We start from the raw sequence: 12,371 nt of genomic DNA, 5'->3' as shown, positions 1-12,371 counted from the left end.
TTCACATATTCACCGTTTCTTCCCGCACGCTGCTCTATGTAGAGGGGGCCTGCGCCTCAAGGCCCATACAGCGTTTAGGCACCAGCGAGATCTAGGGGTCCTGCTGTTAGTCGGTTGGCCCGCGCAACACGCATGCACCTGGGAGAGAGCTGTGAGCACCAACCGACCGAAGCAGTGAACCAGCAGGGGCGTTGAGGAAAGCGCCAGCAGCGTTTGTGTCGGCAGGGTTGCGCCACCAGCAGGGAGGCGGTGCAACAGCCAAGCGGCGGCTGGCGGCGGCGGCGGCGGCGGCAAGGCGTCAGCGGCACGTACCATGGCGTTGCCCCTCGCCCACTCCACGCTGCTGATGGACCAGCCGCGACTGACAGGGCTACCGGGGCCCCAACAGCTGCGAATTCCCACCCCACAGGACCTGGAGCGCATGCGTCGTATGCGGCAGCAGCAGCGCCAGCGCCAACAGCAAGCTCCTCTGCGCCGGGTGCCACCGCGGCAGCCGCAGCACCACACGGTGCCGCCGCAAAAGCAGGACCAGCTGCAGCAACAGCAGCAGCAGCAGCAGCAGCAGCAGCAGCAGCAGCAGCAGGTGCTGCCGCCACCATCGCAGCAGCATGAGCAGCCGAGCCCCGAGGCTCCACAGTGGCGCCTGGGTGGCACGCAACACCAGCAGCAGCATGGCGAGCCACAGCAGCGGCAGCGGCAACCACCGCTGCAACGGCGAGGGTTGCCACAGAAGCAGGCCAGGCCTGCCAACAGAGCAGGTGGCAGGGATGACCTGTTCTCCCGACTTGCAGAAGAATGCGACCTAGAAGATGGCTGGCGGCCACAGGTTGGTTTTGGGAGGGAGGGATTGGCTGGGCAGTGGGCTGGGCTCCCCACCTGTCCAGCCTATGTGTGGGCATGTCGTTTCAAGGGACCGCTTCGCTGCCCTGCTGCTTGACACTGTGACGCCCGCCTGCTCGCACGTGCAGGTGCTACTGCTGTACGAGCTGGGCCTGCGCGCTGCCGACTTCCAGCGCCTCACCGAGTCGCGGCCCGAAATTTTTCAGATGGGTATTGTGACCATGCGGCGCAAGCTCAAATATTTCCAAGACACCATTGGCCTCAGGTGCCTGGTGGCGAGCGCGCCGGAGAAAGTTTCCGGGCATTCAGGAGGCACTGCTGTTGGAGCACTGTGCCGAGGGCCCTGGTAGCCACACGCCGCACTGCGGTCTCACCATAGCGCACCTTGGCTGGCCGCCCTCATGCACATTGCTTGCAGCAATTCGGAGCTCACCAAAGTGATTGCCAAGTTCCCGCGCATTCTGGAGTACAAATCTGAGCGCACCATCCGGCCGCGCCTGGAGTTCCTGCGGCGGTGTGGCGTGGAGCAGGATGATTTGGCCAAGGTGGGGCCTGGGGGAGCGAAGGGGCGCGTTGGTGGGGTTCCATGGTTGACAGGGTGTGCGGTCGCTGGAGAGGTGTGTGGGCATCAATGCCCGTTGGATGCTGCGTGCTGTGGGTGCAGGTGTTTATGCGCGCCCCCATGGCAATGGAGCTGAGGGTGAAAGACACTCTGGAGCCACGGGCGGCCTTCCTGCGGGATGTGCTGTGCCTGTCGTCGGGAGCGCTGGGCAAGCTGATTGTGCGCCACCCACAGGTGAGGAATGGAGGCCGGCCAGCGTGGGGGCTCTGACGGCCGGTTGGCAAGGTGTCAAAAGGGCGGCGGGCATGAACAAACCATGTGCACGCCATTCAGGCCTCCTCCCATTGGCTTCCTGCCGCACCGCCTTTTCGCAGGTGCTGACTTGCACCGAGGAGATGATGCGGCTGCGGGTGGACTTTTTGCTGCGGCAGGGCCTGAGCCAGGAGGAGGTTGGCAGGGCGGTGTTGGCGCACCCGCAGGTGGGCTGGCCAGGCTGTGGAGGGATGGTGCCACCGGCAGCCCCGCATGCTCTCCAGGCGAAGCACAAGGAGCGTGCTGCAGGGAGCTGCTTCGTTCTGTTCCTGCTGGCTGCTGCTGTCTGAGCCTGCCTGCCACCCCAACCCCGGCGCAGGTGTTGCACTACAAGATCGACAGCATGCAGGAGCGCTTAGCCTACCTACAGTCGATCGGGTTGGACCAGGCGCAGGTGGCAGCGTGCATCTTTCGCTTCCCCCAGCTCTTCTCGCTCAACGTGGAGGCCAACCTGGCGCCCAAGTGGCGCTACCTAGTAGACTACATACGGGCCCCCGTAGACGGCGTGGCCACCCTGTGCTCCTATCCCGCCTACTTCAGCTTATCGCTGACCAACCGGTGCGTGGTGTGGGTGGATCCACGGCAGTGTGGGTGATCCACGGCAGGCCAGGGGGGTGCAACAATACAGGGTGCATGCAATTGGCCAAAGCACGTGCGTGGCTGTGGCACGTTTACAGGAGTTTTCCTCCACCCATTCTGTGCAGGGTGGTGCCCAGGCACCGCTACTTCCTGCATGTCCACTCACAGCGGCAGCCACGTGGTGGCAGCAACAGCGCTGCAAGTGGCACCCAGCCTGCATTCCCAATGAGCGCCCTTAAATGCAGCGACACACAGTTTGCCAAGCTTTGCGGCACGCCCCTGGAGGAGTATGAGGCCTTCAAGGCGCAGCTGTTTGGCGACGGTGCGGCTGGCGGCGACACACACCCAACCTGAGCGATCCCTCTCTCCCGTTACCGATCAGCCTCCCCCTTCCCATGCCTGCCTCCCTCCCCAACCTCTCTGTCTGCTCCCATTTCCTCCCCACTACAATGCCTCTCTTTCCTCCCTAAATTTTTCTGGTATGGTTTAGTCTGCATCTTTTCGGTGTCAATTGAATGTACTCAATTTTTACATGTGGAATTGCCCAATGTGTGTGCTCTGGACCACCACCGGGGGCTCATAGCGCAAGAAGAGAGGGAAGGCAGTCCCAAAAACCAGAAGAGGGCCGTCATCTCTGAGGCCAGCAGGCGGGCACCTAATGTTGCTGTGGCCGCAATTGACTGCAATGGGCCTGTGCAAAGCTACAGCATCCTTGGAAACAAGGTGAGTAGCAGGAAGGCAGTACACAGCAGGAACGCCATACCAGCACCGAAGAGCTCGAGCCTTGACTTAGACCAGCCCCTGACGCCGCAAATCCTCGAAAGTCTTCTTGCCTGCAGGATCAAAAAAGTAAAAATGAAGAATTGCGTTTGGGGCGCGAATATCAGCCATAATCTGGGCACCCAAACGCCATCCAGCCCCCAGCGACGCACTGTAAACGTTGCCGTCCGCGTCCTCAATCTCCTCCTCTGTCGTCTCAGTGCCGGTTTTGCCCTTCTGCTGCAAGGATTTCCATAACGCCAGGGCGTCTGCGATGCTGGTGACTGCAGGATGCAGAGGGCAGGGGACGTCAGGAAGCTGGAGCCAGAGGTGACCAGGCCCCTTCGACCACTGCTGTCCAGAACAAGCGGGTGTCCTATGCACTTCATCATTCACCTTCATAGAAGGCCTTGGAGTTGGCTGCAGGGGGGGAGACGAAGAACAAAAACATACTCAATGCCTGGTGCCGCACAGACGCCACTAGCTGCCAGCAGACCAGCAGTAGTAACCCTGCCGGCAACAGCATGCCCAAAACAACGACCGTCATACATTTCCCAGCACACTCACGAATTCCCAGCGCCCGCACGCCGTTCTCATGCCGAAACTCACGGAAGTGGCGCTCATAGGCACGCCTGTGAAGAGGTGGGGTATTGTCAAAAGTGGCAGAGTGAGGCGGAGGCTGGCAGGCAAGGCATCTCGATGTCGTGCTGCATTCTGCTTCCTGACTTTGCGCATGCACACACATGCACACACACACAGTTTGTGCCTGCTGTGGGCTTACCTTCCCCAGTAGGAAGCACCGCCTGCAAGGCCGCATCAGGCACATGGTCAGAAGACAGCGCAGCGCGTTTGGCTGGCTAGTGCACGGAGCACGGGTTCCCTGCCTCCCTCTCTAAAGCTAGCACCTCACTCTCCCAGACTCCGCCTCATGCAACACTCACCGCATATCTCGCACTTAAATTCCAGGTTGAGGCCGTGCAACTTGTAGAGCCAGTACGGGATGGGCTTGCCATCCCAGCCCAGAGGCAGCTTGAGAGGGTTATACACAAACTCATCCTCCTCCTCGCTGTCTTCCACTACCGCCGCCTCCTGCACATCAAGACAGCAGTCACAACAGCGGCCGTCTGGCGGCAGCCCAGCGTGGAAGGAAGGCCGCCGGGCAGACCCAACCACAGATGATTGGACGCGCCTGCACCCTGCGCCCAAACGCCTCGTGACACCCCTCGAACCTGGGCCCCAACCCACCTCCTCCGCCTCCTGCTGCTCCGCCACCAGCTCCTCGTACGTCTGCGCCTGCTTCTTTTCGATGCGCCCCTTGGTGTCCTCAATCACCGAGGACAGCATGTCGCAGAGCCGACGCGCCTTGGCCTCCAGCAGCGCCACCGTGCGCGCCGCCGCCACCCGCTGCTCCTGCTTGGCGGCCGACTTGGTGGCCTGCAACAGAAGCAAGCAGCGCAGAGGCGCAAGCAGCCGGGTCGAGCGTGATGTGTGAGGGGGCATTGGCCCCAGCCGGCCATTGCCATGCTCCTTGCTTGGCATGTTGGCAACATGCAGGGCAACATGTAGTGCTTCCTGCAGGCAGCGAGCCCATACCGCCGGCAGCGTGCCCTTGGCAAAGAGCGACTTGTCCAGCTCCTCCAGCCGCTTGCCCTTGGTCAGCATCAGCCGCTCTGCGCGCTGCCGTAGCGTGCCGCCGCATTTGAGGCCCAGCGCCTGCAGCGCCTCCTTCACCCGCTCCGCGCCTACAGCACCACCTCGCGCCAGCAATTTCAGGCAGCTGGCAGGGCGTCCAAGTGATGGGCAGACCCAGCAGAGGCGCGCGTTGCGCATTTTTGCATATCCAGCACCAGCTGACACACTGGCAGGGCACGCACCCAGCATCTCCAGCTCATCTGCCGAGTCAAAAGCATCCAGGTCCAGGGCCCCTGAGGCGGCACTGTCTCCCTGCTCCCCCTCGCCACGGTCCTCCCACCCCGCCACAACGCCGGCCTGCCACTGCTCACTGAACTCTTTCTCCAACTGCACACAAGATTTGCAGGCAGGTAGGCATTGGGCAAGGCGACGGCAGAGCGCTGACAAAGCCGGGGAGCGGGGGGACGCCCAGCCAACATGGCGCTCTGCGGCTCCAACAGCAGACCTCCGGATATGAAACTGATCCAGCCTGTAAAACAACCCACATGCAAAACGAACACAAGCCCTGCAGCACTCTTCTGATACCTTGTCATACTGCTTGGATAGCTGCGCCAGCGGCTGCGTGCGCTCATAAAAGGACTCGAGGTATCCCACCAGGCTTCCCAAGTAGTCACGGTACAGCTTGGAAAGGCGCCGGGCCCGCGGGATGGTGCCAAAGTCTACCACGCCGCAGACGTAGGTGTAGTAGTCCACCTGCGGGCCAAGTGACGCAGCCAGGCGGCAAGAGACAATGCAGGCAGGCTGACAATGAGAGGCAGCAGGCAGGCACAGGCGAGGCCGGCAGCGGCCGGGCAGGCAGCGGGAGGCAGCGCTCCGTGTGGCTTCAGCCTGCACGCGGTTGTGGCACACGCTGACTTCAACCCGCCCCGCTTGCCTGCTTGCCAAACTTGGAGTTGATGTAGGTCTGGAAAAGCTCGTGCAGGTCCAGGAAACGCCCCATAGCTTCCTCGCCGCTAAATGGCACTGCCGGCTGCTCCTGAAGAAGCGCCTCGTCGTTCTCCGCCTGCACACCGCCGCGGCAGCCATGTGGAGAGCAGGTAAGTGGGCAGCAGGATAAGCGGACAAGCGTTGAACACTTCGCAAGCCGCAAATATGGTAGCAGCCCGGCATACAGTGCTGCCGATTGCTGGCTGGCGCAAGACTCACCTCGGTCAGATCGTCGTCCGGAAACTTGCGGTGGTACTCACGCACCTCCCTGAGTCGCTCATAAAAGTTGCTGCAGTGAGAGAGTGGGAATAAATATGAACGAGAGGGGACCATGCAGACATGCAGTGTGTTGACGGAACCGCCGCTGGTGCAGTGGTGCGGCCACCCCAAACGCCACATCCTGACCGACAGGCAGGCGCAGGCCAGGCCTGGGGCACCTGAACACGTTGTCGCTAGCGCCCATGCGCAGCTGGGCAATCTCCTCCTTGCGTGCCCCGTCCTCATCCTGGTAGATCCGGATCTGCACCAGCAGGCCAGGGCGGGCAGAGGGAGACTTGACAGCCTGCAGTAGCCACCAGGCAAGTTTGCTGCCGCTGTGTCCCTTTGTCGCGCCTGCCTGCCTGCCTGTGCCTCTGGCCACGCATTCATTCCTCACCAGCTTGGCCGACCGGTCCTGTATGCCGTCCAACATCCCCCGCACTCGGTGACTCTGCAGCAGCTTGTCCTTGTGGGTGGCCGCCGGCTGAGTGGCAAAATCCTTAACAATCAGCCTGCAGGCCACAGGGAGTTGAAACAAACGGCTGGATGGAGGCTCGAGCGAGTGCTCGAGGCGACCACACTCGGGGGTCGAGCCTGGCCAGCTGCAACAACGTGCCTCTCCAGCCGCTCAATGTCATCGTGGGCCTGCCGCGTCTCCTCCAGCAGCGTGGATGCCATGGTTGGCAGCCTGAAGGGAAATTTGCGCAGCAGGTTGGCACAAGGCGGCAGCAGGGCGGCGGAGGCGGGGCACTGGGGGAGGCTCCTCGGCGTGTGCGCTGCATGCTGTATATTGACCACTATCTATCAGGGGCCCAGCCCGGCGAGCATCGGTGGCCAGCGTGCAGAAGAGCCAGAACATTGAGGCGCGCCTGCTATTCGCGTGCAAGCAGTGCTCTGAGAGTTGGCACCCCCTGCTGCGCGATTCGAGTCTTGCCGCCCCGCTCCTGCTGCTGTCGTCGTGATGGCAATCTCCGTGTGACAACTTTTCGCACTTGGTAATAGCAGCATGCAGACGCGGATGAGGTGTGCGACAACGGTGGGGGAGAGGAGACGAGCGCGGATGATGGGGCGCCCCCGTGCCACGCAGGGCCAAGTCGGCAGCGGAAGAGGAGCTGCCGGGCACAGCTTGAAATGGATGATCATTCTGTATTTACATGAGTAAAACATGAGCTGCCTGCTGCTGCCCCTGAACGGGGGAGGCAGCGTGCTGTCGCTCGATGGCGGTCAGGCCACTCTCGATGGCCTTCTGCGCGTCCTCAGGGGCGATTCGGCTCCAATGTCAGCATGGATGCGCGCCGCAGAGCACTTGCTGGCCAGCGGCAGGGAGGGCGACTTTGAGGCCCTGCTCCAGGAGGCGGTGGAGCGGGAGCAGCAGAGGTCGCAGGGTCCCCCAGACGTTTTCAACCAGATTCAGGCGCTGTGCAGCCTGGCCGAGCTCAAAGTGCAACAGGCCGCCGCCGAGCGCGACCGGGGGCAGCGCGTAATTTTGCTCAGCAACAGCACGAAGCTGTGCCACCGAGCGCAGTACCTGAACATGGAGGAGCAGCTTCCGGAGCTGGTACTGGGTGCAGTGGCCCTGGCCAAGGTGCGTGGCGGGTGACCGGAGAGGCGGATACACAGGCACGGCAGCTCGAGGGGAACACCCTGCTTCCCACTGCTAGGGCTGCTGCCTTCATTTGTTGTGCTATTGTGCCTGCATGCAGAACGAAGCCATGGTCGCAAGGAAGGCGTTTGAAAAGGCCATGCGCATGCGGTGCAATGGCAGGCCCAGCATTGCGCCGCACCTGGCACTGGCAAACCTGCACTTCAACCAGCGCAACTACACTGACGCTCTGCGGCTGTGAGCTGGGGATGTCGGCCGTTATGCAGCGCTTGCTGCAGTCCATGACTTGCGTTCCGCCTGCCCATCGCTGCTGCTGACAACTGTAGTGTATAGCCTCATTCACCTCCCGCTTGTGCTAGGCCTTGATGCATGGACCGCGTTCTACACCCTGCCACCATGCTGCAGGTACAAGCAGGCGCTGCGCAGCTGCCCCAGCTGCCCGCCCGAGGTGCGGCTGGGCATTGCAGCATGCTGCCTAAAGATGGGCAACACTGATAAGGCGGAGCTGGCGTACAAGCGCACGCTGGAGCTAGCGCCAGACTGCACGCCCGCGCTGCTGGGCCTGGCGGTGCTGAAGCTACACATCAGCAGTGAGGAGGAGGTGCGTGGTGGGGTAGGGGTAGCCGGAGAGGTCAACTTGCCTGTTGCTGCACCTCGCTCTGCAACTCTGGCGGTTGAGCTGGTGCAGGGCATACGGGAGGGGTCACGGCTGCTGGCACAGGCGTTTGAGCAGGACCCCGACAACCCCTTTGTGCTGCTCCTGCTGGCGCACTTCTGCCTGCGGCAAGGCTTTTCGGACAAGGTCTGGACACATGAGGCTTGCTTTCCACCAGCTCTCCAGGTTGACGGGCGCGACAGGGACTCATGTCCCCGCCCCATGGCGCACTGCTGCAGGCGCGGCAGCTAGCCCACAATGTGCTGCAGCGCGGGGGCTCCAGTGTGCTGCAGCCGAAGCCACAACCATACAAGCCCGAGCGCTGCATGCGCTTGGACAGATGCAGGATGCCAACCGCTGTTATCATCAGGTACCATGGTTGTTGGCAAGTGCCAATGCCTCGCACGTGGTGTCCTGCTGTGTGCTCCTTTCTGAGCAGCTGGGGTGCTGCTACACGCTCTGTGTGACGTCTGCTTCAGGCCTTTCAGCTGGACCCCAAGCTGCCACTGCCTAAGTTGGGCCTGGCGCAAATGAGGGTGATGAACAACGAACCTCAAGAAGCGGCATCGATCTTAGAGAGCGTGCTGATTGATGCGCCTCAGTGGATTGATGCACTGGAGGTGAGCGAGAGGGGCGAATTTTTCTTCTCTTGAGAGTATGTTTTTTTCTAAGGCTAACTTGCTACTGTCAATATGTTCGGCTGCTGTTGGCTGTTGTCTCTCTCTCCTTGTCATATGCACCGTCTCGACCTTTTCTGAGGCACCTGGTGCGCTTGCAGGTGCTGGGCCGTGTCTACCCCAAGACGACCTCGAAGAGCAAGGTGGTGCCCCAATTCAAGGAGGCGGCGGCGCTGCGCCCCAAGAATGTCGGGCTGTGGGAGCTGCTCGGGGACCTGCTGGCCTCACTGGAGCCGGCAGGTATGTTCACAGTGCAGCAGCTGGCTGTGCTCTTGTCCCCGGGCCACCACTCCCTGCTCAATGTGGTTATGTGAGGCAGGTGCTGTTTCAGCATTTGTTTCGTGAATGCCAGGGTAATGTGGATGTCAGGCTTCATTGCAGGTGCACTCAAGGCTTATGACAAGGCCATCGAGCTGCGCCGTGCAGCAGCACAGGCGGATGGCGTCGGCAGCAGCCACCTGCCCCCGCGGCTGCTCAACAATGCGGCGGTGCTCCACCTGCGCGCTGGCAATACGGATGTGTCATACAGCCTCATGACACAGGCCATGCAGTCGGCGGCACGTCCGGGGTCAACTGGAGTCAACGCCTTGGTGCAGGTATTCCTTAGCATGGGCAGGTATTCCTTAGCATGGGTGAGATTACTGGTGAAGCATCAGCCAACGCCCACCACGCTGCCTGAGGGGCCTGCAGGTGACCCTGGGCTACAACCTGGCGCGCGTAAAGGAGGCATGTGGAAGCCTCAAGGCAGCCGAAGTGGAGTACAAGGAGCTGCTGAAGCAATTCCCGCAGTACGGCGACTGCTGCCTGCGTCTGGCGTGCATTGCCAAGGCCAGGGGCGACACCAAGGCAAGCGGCCATCTTTGCTTGTTCACGGCTTGCAGCATCCAAGAGGCAGGTATGGTACACGAGCAGGTATGTTGCACCAATGGGTTGTTCAGGGTGTGTGTGCAGGAGGCTCTGCGCTGGGCGGAACAGGCGGCGAGCAATCCGGCATATAGCAATGATGCGCTGGCGTTTCAAGGCGGCCTGTATCTGGAAAAACGGGATTACCACAACGCAAAGCAGGTGTGCATGACGAGCTTGTGCAGCTTGGCCCTAGCCAGGTTGGCATTTGGTGGATCGTTTTCAGCTCCCTGGTTGAAACCGCGTGTTTTGCATTGCTGCGCAGGTTCTTGACAAGCTGTTAGAACAGACAGACAGCAAGCAGGAGATGTTTGCCAAGCTGGCTATGGCCAACTTGCATGCCTACTCCGCGCCTTCAGACCGGAGAAAGGAGGACAGCGCCAAGAAGGCGGAAGTGCACTATAGCCATGCCTTGGAGCTGTACCGCCGCGTGCTGGAGAAGGATGAAGGTGTGCCGGGTTACAGCCAGAGGAGGACAAGGGATGGTTTCTTGGAAGGAAAGGGGGCGGTTACAGCAACTGTGAAGACCATATCTCTTGGCGGTGGGGGGCTAGTTGTGTGGCTGACCTCTCACCTCATCCTCACGCTCTCGTCATTGGTGCGCTCATGCCACGCGCAGGCTGCATTTTTGCTGCCAATGGAGTGGGCTGCGTCCTAGCAGAGCTTGGCAACTTGACGGCAGCCAAGGAGGTGTTCCTTCAGGTGTGCGTAAGGGCTGCTGATGGCAGTAGCTTCAGCGCTCAATTCAAGCCAGTGCTGCTTGTGGTAACACTGTCTTGAAACGCGTCTTGCCCTGTCGCAGGTCCAGGAGGCGTCTGCTGCAAGTGATGGGTTCCTTCGCATGCCTGACGCGTGGATCAACCTAGCCAATGTATACCTGGCACAGGAGCAGTACACGGCCGCCATCCAGATGTATAAGAACGCGCTGCGAAAGTTCTACGACAACCGCAGCGCTTTGGTGATGCTTTACCTGGCCAGGTAGCACAGGGGCGGTTTTAGCTGGAGCATGAGTCATTTGGAACACGGTGGGGCACAGCGATGCAGTTCTGCTGTGTAAACTTCTACTTGCTCTGCGCCATAACCCTGCGCACAGGGCGCAGTACGATGCCGACCAGCTGCCAGAGGCCAAGTGCACGCTGACCAAGGCGCTTCACCTGGCGCCCACAGACCACAAGCTGCGCTTCGACGTGGCAGTGACCATGCAGGCATGCGTGTTGGTTGGTGTCACTGCCTGTCACTTTGCACTGCCCCAGACTTGGCAGTGGGCTTGATGCCGCCCCGCCCTAGTTTCTCGTGGCAGTCTTCCAGCGGTCCCGCATTCGCACTGTTCTTCGTCCCGTGCCTCCCATGATCTGGCCACCATTTGGCGCGCCTGCGCGCTGCAGGAGTGGGCGGTGCGCACCCTGCAGAAGAAGCGGCCGGCGGGCGACCCCTCACGGTACGAGGACTTTCGGCGAGCGGTGCGCGACCTGGAGCATGCCCACCGCTTCTTCCAGTACCTGCACAGCCTGGGCCGCGGCCACCAGCTGGACACCAGAAAGCTGCAGCAACACATCAACTTTGTGGCGAAAACGCACGGCAAAGCGCTGGTGAGGCCTCCCAGCTGCTGTCAGAAAACAATGCCCGACTGGCAGGCGGGCCAGAGTCCTGTGGAGCAGCCGGCGTCACCTGCTCGCTAGAGGCAGCACAGGCGCAGGGCAGATGGCAGCAGGAGGCGCGATTGCTGCAAGGGAGCCACCTGCATTCCTTGGCGTCAATGCCTTGTGCAGGCACATTTGGAGAGGGCCCGTGAGGATGCGCAGAAGGCGGCGCAGCGGCAGGCAGCAGCACAGGCTGAGAAGAACGCGCAGGAGGTGAGTGTGCAGTGGTGATGGCCACCCGCCTGCACTCTGCACTAGCTGCTGAGACCTCCGATGGCTCTACATCCAGCACTGGCTGTCCGGTCAACTGTTCCTGCCTGTCTGCAGACGTCGAAGCGCCTGGCCGAGGAGCGGCGCAAGGCGGAAGAGGGCGTTCAGCGGCGGAAGCAGGAGGAGCAGGCCCGCGGCAATGTTGAGCGGCTCAGGCAGCTGCAGGAACAGTGGCGCACCAATGCCACCATGCAAAAGGTGAGCGCGGCACCGGGGTTCTTTGGGATTTTGAGTGTAAATCCTCGCCTGTACGTTTGATTGCCTGCCCCCACTCACCTGCTCTACCCCCAACATCCGCTCGCAACTACTGCAGGCGGTAGCGGCAGGCGATGCAACGGCGGTTCAAAAGGTCAACAACGATGCGGCGGCGGCAGCAGTCAATGCGCAAGTTGATGCGCTCTTCGCCTCCAGTGAGGAAGACGAGGACTACAATCCAGAGAACCCGGATGACTTGCCAGACTTTGACGCCGGCGGCGGTGCGGCGCAGGCAGGCGCGGCGGCGCCTGAGCTTACAGCTGAGCCCGCAGCGGGCGTTGCCGGCGATTTGGAGGACGATTTTGACAGTGATTTCGATATGGATGAGGGCGGCGCGGATGCAGGGGCAGCAGAGCCACCAGCAAAGCGTGCCAAGCACCAGGCAGTGCTGGACTCGGACGACGAGGTTGAATAGCGCACCTTGGATGTCAGTGGTGGC

The 12,371-nt window shown here is 61.5% G+C and overlaps 3 protein-coding genes across 3 annotated transcripts; 2 read left to right on the top strand and 1 right to left on the bottom strand.

The window, feature by feature from the left end:
• Positions 1-313: 313 nt before the first annotated feature.
• Positions 314-2,647, top strand: CHLNCDRAFT_139106 (hypothetical protein; the record flags this gene model as incomplete). Its single annotated transcript, XM_005844359.1, has 7 exons — positions 314-583; positions 969-1,105; positions 1,259-1,385; positions 1,505-1,636; positions 1,777-1,881; positions 2,034-2,272; positions 2,419-2,647. The coding sequence occupies 7 exons, from the start codon at positions 314-316 to the stop codon at positions 2,645-2,647; spliced, it is 1,239 nt and encodes a 412-aa protein (XP_005844421.1).
• Positions 2,648-2,806: 159 nt separating this feature from the next.
• On the bottom strand, positions 2,807-6,941 carry CHLNCDRAFT_58922 (hypothetical protein). Its single transcript, XM_005844274.1, has 16 exons — positions 6,799-6,941; positions 6,546-6,617; positions 6,327-6,441; positions 6,109-6,191; positions 5,891-5,960; positions 5,619-5,747; positions 5,270-5,437; positions 4,927-5,071; positions 4,646-4,806; positions 4,298-4,486; positions 3,994-4,141; positions 3,834-3,855; positions 3,620-3,684; positions 3,449-3,472; positions 3,226-3,336; positions 2,807-3,126 (listed from the first exon to the last, which is right to left on the bottom strand). The coding sequence occupies exons 2-16, from the start codon at positions 6,605-6,607 to the stop codon at positions 3,083-3,085; spliced, it is 1,536 nt and encodes a 511-aa protein (XP_005844336.1). The 5' UTR covers positions 6,608-6,617; positions 6,799-6,941; the 3' UTR covers positions 2,807-3,082.
• A 276-nt stretch (positions 6,942-7,217) lies between these two features.
• Positions 7,218-12,347, top strand: CHLNCDRAFT_139104 (hypothetical protein; the record flags this gene model as incomplete). Its single annotated transcript, XM_005844358.1, has 16 exons — positions 7,218-7,514; positions 7,633-7,769; positions 7,938-8,133; positions 8,254-8,334; positions 8,667-8,807; positions 8,966-9,104; positions 9,246-9,460; positions 9,555-9,776; positions 10,033-10,216; positions 10,387-10,469; positions 10,570-10,745; positions 10,861-10,984; positions 11,153-11,356; positions 11,537-11,620; positions 11,735-11,875; positions 11,991-12,347. The coding sequence occupies 16 exons, from the start codon at positions 7,218-7,220 to the stop codon at positions 12,345-12,347; spliced, it is 2,781 nt and encodes a 926-aa protein (XP_005844420.1).
• Positions 12,348-12,371: the final 24 nt, after the last annotated feature.

The sequence above is a fragment of the Chlorella variabilis genome (assembly GCF_000147415.1).
Source record: "Chlorella variabilis unplaced genomic scaffold CHLNCscaffold_23, whole genome shotgun sequence".
NCBI lineage: Eukaryota > Viridiplantae > Chlorophyta > Trebouxiophyceae > Chlorellales > Chlorellaceae > Chlorella > Chlorella variabilis.
The sequence above is the reverse complement of the archived record's forward strand: the minus strand, read 5'-3'. Positions and strand labels throughout refer to the sequence as shown.